A 6,123-nucleotide genomic window follows, 5' to 3' on the forward strand; every position below is an offset into this window, starting at 1 on the left:
GTTTGCGATCTTTAGCACCCCTATCCCTTCAAGCAGATCATCGAATATTCGTCCTAACCTCCCTCGCACGCCTACGCCGATCCGGCACGCCCTAGAGAAGGTGGAGATCGTCCCTCGACTGTCTAGCAGTGGGCTATACGTCGGCAGGTAACTCGACGAGCCTCAAATCCTCCAAAACCTCCTTGCCTAACAGGTGCCTACACGGCAAGTCCCATGCCACCAATTGTAATAATATCCTGGGTCGGCCTGCTGTCAAACGTGTGCAGAATGGAGATCCTGTGACTTGGATCAAAATGGCTACGCCATCTGTTGTGCCAATCGTGATGTCTGTCAAGCCACCACACATCCTCACCCTGGCCGGTGGATGTCAGGAGCCTGTCAGAAAAAATAAAGACAAGTAACTAGTATGACGAAGTTGACTGGGACACATCTGTTGATTGTAATAATTTAACTCTAAACTTAGAAAAGCAAAGATAAATAAGGCTTTAACAATACCTGTCAAGGTTGACTGGAGTGTCAGGGACCTACTGCTCTCCATTGAACTGCTGCCTTACCCGGTCAACCTGGTGAAACTGCACAACATTGAAGCAAACAAGAGGGACGACTAAATCCATGTTCTCCACTCTTCCTCCTCAACGAACCAAGGAGGACACAGAGCCTACAGAGCAGGGTCATCGTACGACCTCCATACAAACCGAAAGAACCGTGATATAACTAATAATTAGCACTTATAAACGAATGCAACATAAAACACTAAAATGAAAATGTGGTGGTGTCAAACATGGTACTAACCTCATCGAATTGTAACTTGTCAATCGATACTCTCCATCGCAGAATCCTAGCCTCATGCTGATCTCTGCTCTACTGCTGTAGTCCAACCAACCTGACACCAATCAAAAGAATAAAAGCAGTTCATTATGCAGAAGGTCGTAAGAAGTTGCAAATTGATAACTAAATAAAGACATAAACAGTTGTTACCTTGCAGCCATAAGATACATGTAGATCACTCGCTCCAGTGGATACCACTGATGAAATCTCTGGTATATCCAGGACATCAATAGCAATTGTGACACCTTGGTGTGCCGCCGAGCACAGTGATTGATATGTCCAGGCCAGCACGGCCGAGCCCCAAGACAACGCTCGGCACTGCCCAAAGCCTTCAAGAAGTGGGAACCAACGCAGGTGGACCAAGTTGTTCGACTTGTCCAGTCATCATATATCCTCCGATCAGTAACATGATGTAGCATCTAGCGTACTGTCTGAGGGTCTCTGGGTCGTCCGTCGGGGGGTATCTGGTAGACACGGTCCTGCAGCCATACGAGCTTCAGCGTGAACGACTCCTTCCTCTACGCCGTCTGCTGTGGAGCCGCCTAGCACCCAGCAGGCGCTCCACCAACTGCCACGTCTCCGTGTGGTACCACCTATCGAAGTCACGGAAGCACCCCCCAACAGGGTCCTCGTGGGCGCGTAGTCCTAGGTGGTACGCCACGTCCTGCAGGGTGATAGTGACCTCATCCCACGAGAGATGAAACGTGTGGATATTCGAAAGCCATCGCTCCACGAATGTCGTAATTAAGGAATTGTTGAATGTGAAATCCCTGAAAGCACAGTGTCGCCGAGCCCGAATCCAGCCTCCCTCAGATACGGGACGATGGCGTCGGGTGGAGGAAGAGTATGACTCACTCGTCGGGATAGTAGAAGGCGAGATCTCTGAAGAAAAAATATATGTTCACAATTATCAATAAGTAATTTTAAAACTTCTATTGGTTCTTTGAAATTCAATGGTCCTTATAATATCACTAAATTTTTAAATAGGTTTTATATTTTTTTTATTAAATTCTTACACTATTTTAAGTTTTGTAATTATATCTTTTTCGTATAAAAAATATTAAAGTTAAATAAATATTTTTTTATAAATTATAGATATTTATAATTAAGAACATAATTAAATATTTAGTTATATATTTTTGAAAAAAATATTATTCTATTAGTTTTAATATATTTGATAAAAAAAATTTAATTATAAAATTAAAAGTAGTATAATAACTAAATTAAAAAATATAAAAATCTAATTATAAATTTGATGAAACTAAAAGAAATAAAATAGAGTTCTAAACTAATAATTATGTAGTAACAATCTAACACAAGTGAAATAAAAGAGAGTTCCAAATTTTAATCGGTGACCTATTTCTAACTATACAAATTATATTCTAGTTCTTGACGACTATCCTAACTATGGCTACATACACATATATATCTATATGGAATTGCATAAAATTCAACACAACAGAACTAACCGCAAAGTCAACTGCCCCGGCGTAATGTAAAGTCTCGTTCAGCTTGTTGATGTCTCCGTCATTATTAGCTGTGTACGTCATCGTCGTATTTATCGATTATATGGTCAAAAAAGGGTAAAAGAGAGAAGAAAGTGGTCGCCCAGTCTTATCTCGTTTACAATATACAAGTATTACGTTCACGTGTTTTATCTCGTTTACAATAACATTATAAATGAAATACATGTAAAATTATCTCGTTTACGATATAAACGAAACAAGAAAGGCTGACAGATTTTAATAATAATTTTTAAAATTATTTAATTCAATAATTATTATATTTATTTTATTTATTAAAATAAAAAATCCCACCTTCCCTACTAATAGATAGTTTTTTGACTATTTGCTTTGAAAGTAGAAATTTATGAACTCATGGACGATGGAGACATGAAAATCCGTACACGCAGCAACGCATCTACGTGTAGGAGGAGTACATCAGTTCGTTAGGTTCCATTGGGTCAAAAATTTTGACGCATCTACGTGTAGGAGTACATGCATTCCATATAATTATTTTTAACATTTAAATAATTTTAATAGATATAAATATAATAAAACAATAAAATATTTATATTTCAATATACACTACATTAGTAATGACTAGGCTTAGTATGATATCCTTTTAAGAAAAATAATCTTGCTTCTTTGACTTACCAACTTCGTAGAGTGAGTCCTAAATCACTGGCAAAGTTTATTTTACTCGAAATAAAATCACAAAAAATTCCTGGTTTTCAACTGGATTTGTCTTGTTAGGAGGATTACCGGCGGCTCAACATCGCAGGCTGTAAAAAAATATTTATAAATTTAATATATTAATAATTAATAATTATTTTTTCTTTACCATTATACGAACCAAATGGCTTGTGTATTGCTCGGAAACTAACAAACGGTCATAAAATATTGGAAAATTATTCAGTATTCCACGCTACTTCAATGAAATATAGTATGTCATGAAGGAATAAGTTGCTCATGCTATTTTTGTTGTTTAGTGAGGAATTAAATTCTTAAAATGTCCATCTTATTAATTAAAAAGACTAAAATAAGCCGCTAAATGTTTTGGCTAGGTTGTTGTTCACTTGTTCTTCTTTATTTATTTATCTTTTTTTTTGGGCCTAAGTTGAAGGCATATGTCAGAGGATTAACTAGCTAGCATACCTAATAGAAGAAAAGAGATCCAACTAAAAGACACCTATAAAGACATTAATACTTAATTTTTTTTTAAATATTAGAATTAATATTGAGTCTATAATTTAATTAAATAATTATATTATAAAAAAATATAATATAATATAAGTATATATGATGTAATTAAAAATTTTAATTTTTTAATTCTAATTCTAAAATTTTTTATTATATTCTCTTTTATTTTTATTTAATTTTTTTATTTCTTAATACAATATCGTATAAAAAAAATTACATTGATTTTGACTTATTTATTAAATTTGAGAATATAAAAACACATTTGTCGAATTAAAAGTATTTTTTCCATTTATTTATCTATCTTTTTATTTATTTTTTATAATTTTTCATTATCATAATTATCATTATATTGTTATTCTATCACTGTCACTATCTATTGCTATTATAATTGTTACTATAATTGTTGTTGTTGTGGTTGTCATTATTGTTATTATTATTGGCAATTCTGCTACATTAGTTACCAACAGTATTTTTGTGAATTTCTACTAACTTTTGTTTATGATTGTATTTAATAGAAGTGTCTTTGTGAATGTGTCTAATAAAAATGTATTTTTTATGATTGTGTCTAATTAATGAAAGTGTCTTATTATATATATATTTTCTGGATGTGTCTCTTTATACATGTGTTTAAAATATAATAATTAATTATTATTGGCCATAAGTTGCCAGATAGTATATTAGTACCCTATACTTTTTCTAGGACAAATTATTTATATAAAATAAATGATAGAAACCTTTACCTGATTACAACAATTGGAAGTTCCTTACGTGAAAGTCTTGTTTTCTTTCTATGTAAACCGTGGTGGGTAACCATGGTTTCAGCTTTGAACGTAAACCGCCCTAAGCAGCCACGGTTTACATGCATGGAGGTTTCAATGTAAACCATGATAGGTAGCCACGATTTATCCTTGGAGAAAGCGCAGCAGAAACCGTTGGTAGTAGCCACGGTTTATGGTCAAATTATTGTGAGCATAAACCTTTGTGGGCAACTACGGTTTACGCATGATTTGGTATAAATATAGAAGCCGCTGTTAGTGATGGCGGATCTCATATGAGCCAAATCAAATTTTGGCAACTTGGGTGGGTGAGAGAGAATCCGGAGAGCTTGGAGGTTTAGGGTGCCGGTTTGAGGTTTTGAACCAGTTGGGTGGTGGATCGATGGAAGACGAAGCTCGCATGTACCAGTTAAATGGCGTTGCGCATGTGGCTGGATACATCGATCAAGAGGTTAGCTAAACAAGTTTATTATTATTATTATTATTATTATTATTATTATTATTATTATTATTATTATTATTATTATTATTAATGTGACTTGTTAGTATCATTATTATTGTTGTTGTTATTATTATTATTGTTATTATCGCGAGTTGTTAGTATTATTATTATTGTTGATGTTAGTATTGTTATTCCTGTTGGTATTATTAATTTTGTTATTGTTGTTGTTATTAGAACTATTGTTATTATTACAGAAAATAGAAAACCAATGTGGGTGTATGAAAATTTTTTAAAATTATATTAGCTGTTATTAGTATTGGTCGTATGTTGAGGATTTTGTTATCCATATTTTGCAGCCTACTAGGGTTATTAGCGGTGTTAGGAGATAACAGAATATGCCTTTACATGACCGGATTATACCGTATCTAGAGACCGCGGGCTTGTATCACTTGGCTAGGCTGAACAGTCATTAGCAGCGATATGCGAATCAACCAACTATAACCCTTGCCGAACTCCTTGCATTTTCCATGATACTTCAGATGATCCGATTCCAAGACTCTGTACTCAACACCTCGACGGATGCTATAGTCCTTCACACTCAGCACAGCTTCATCTTTATTCTGGAATGATTGCCTAATCTGAAATTTTGTTGAAGAACCCCCAATTGTAGCACCACCGTCCGCCTGTTGACCCAGAGCCTCCAAGTTTAGGGTGGAGAAGTGTGGACGGTACTGTTGTGTGCCAGAACTTGAAGGCCCATGCTGTGTATGTGGATTGGCACCTGTGTCATCATCGTTGTCCTCAATGATATCTACAGGCTTCTGGTCAGAGTCATCGTCCCGCATTGCATTCTCTACTCGATCAGGTTCTCCGAAGCCTTGAACATCATGAATCATGCCACCACCGGTGCCCACCTCAAATGCCTGCTGCCAAACCCCTGGATTCTCCAACGGTGCAGAACCAACTGCCTCCGTTCGATCTAAATCAGCCGCGAATGACGGGGATGCGGTCTGCAGAACCGATGGTAAAACCGCAGGCATCGAACTAGACGCACCGCCCGCGGCAGTCAAGCTATGAACTGGAGCTGATGCCCCAGAACTATCGACACCAGCCTCCAACTTCGCGAACAACTCGTGTATTCTGATCTTCGGAAAACTTCTAACACAATGAAACAGAACCCTAATATCTTCATCAGCCGCTAGCACAAACATATCATACTTAACACCGGTCGAGACAACTGCGATGGGAATCTTGTAGAATAGCTTTTTTACCCACTTGCTCCCAAAAACCCCAAGCTTTTGCAAGATGCTGTTCTTCACATCTGACAAAATGCTTGATGAAGTCATGAATACACTTAATGTTCTCTGTCAGTGAA

The 6,123-nt window shown here is 36.3% G+C and overlaps 1 protein-coding gene across 1 annotated transcript; it reads right to left on the minus strand.

The window, feature by feature from the left end:
• Window positions 1-5,173: 5,173 nt before the first annotated feature.
• Window positions 5,174-6,094, minus strand: LOC110269370 (uncharacterized). The gene has a single exon (XM_021117160.1). It carries the CDS (start codon window positions 6,092-6,094, stop codon window positions 5,174-5,176), a length of 921 nt encoding a protein of 306 aa, XP_020972819.1.
• Between the last annotated feature and the right edge of the window lie 29 nt (window positions 6,095-6,123).

This window comes from Arachis ipaensis, chromosome B3, assembly GCF_059453495.1.
Source record: "Arachis ipaensis isolate K30076 ecotype BB chromosome B3, ASM5945349v1, whole genome shotgun sequence".
NCBI classification, from domain to species: Eukaryota; Viridiplantae; Streptophyta; class Magnoliopsida; order Fabales; family Fabaceae; genus Arachis; species Arachis ipaensis.

Coding starts and splice junctions, on each gene's coding strand:
- LOC110269370 (XM_021117160.1), bottom strand. CDS start 6,094: ATGACTTCATCAAGCATTTTGTCAGATGTGAAGAACAGCATCTTGCAA.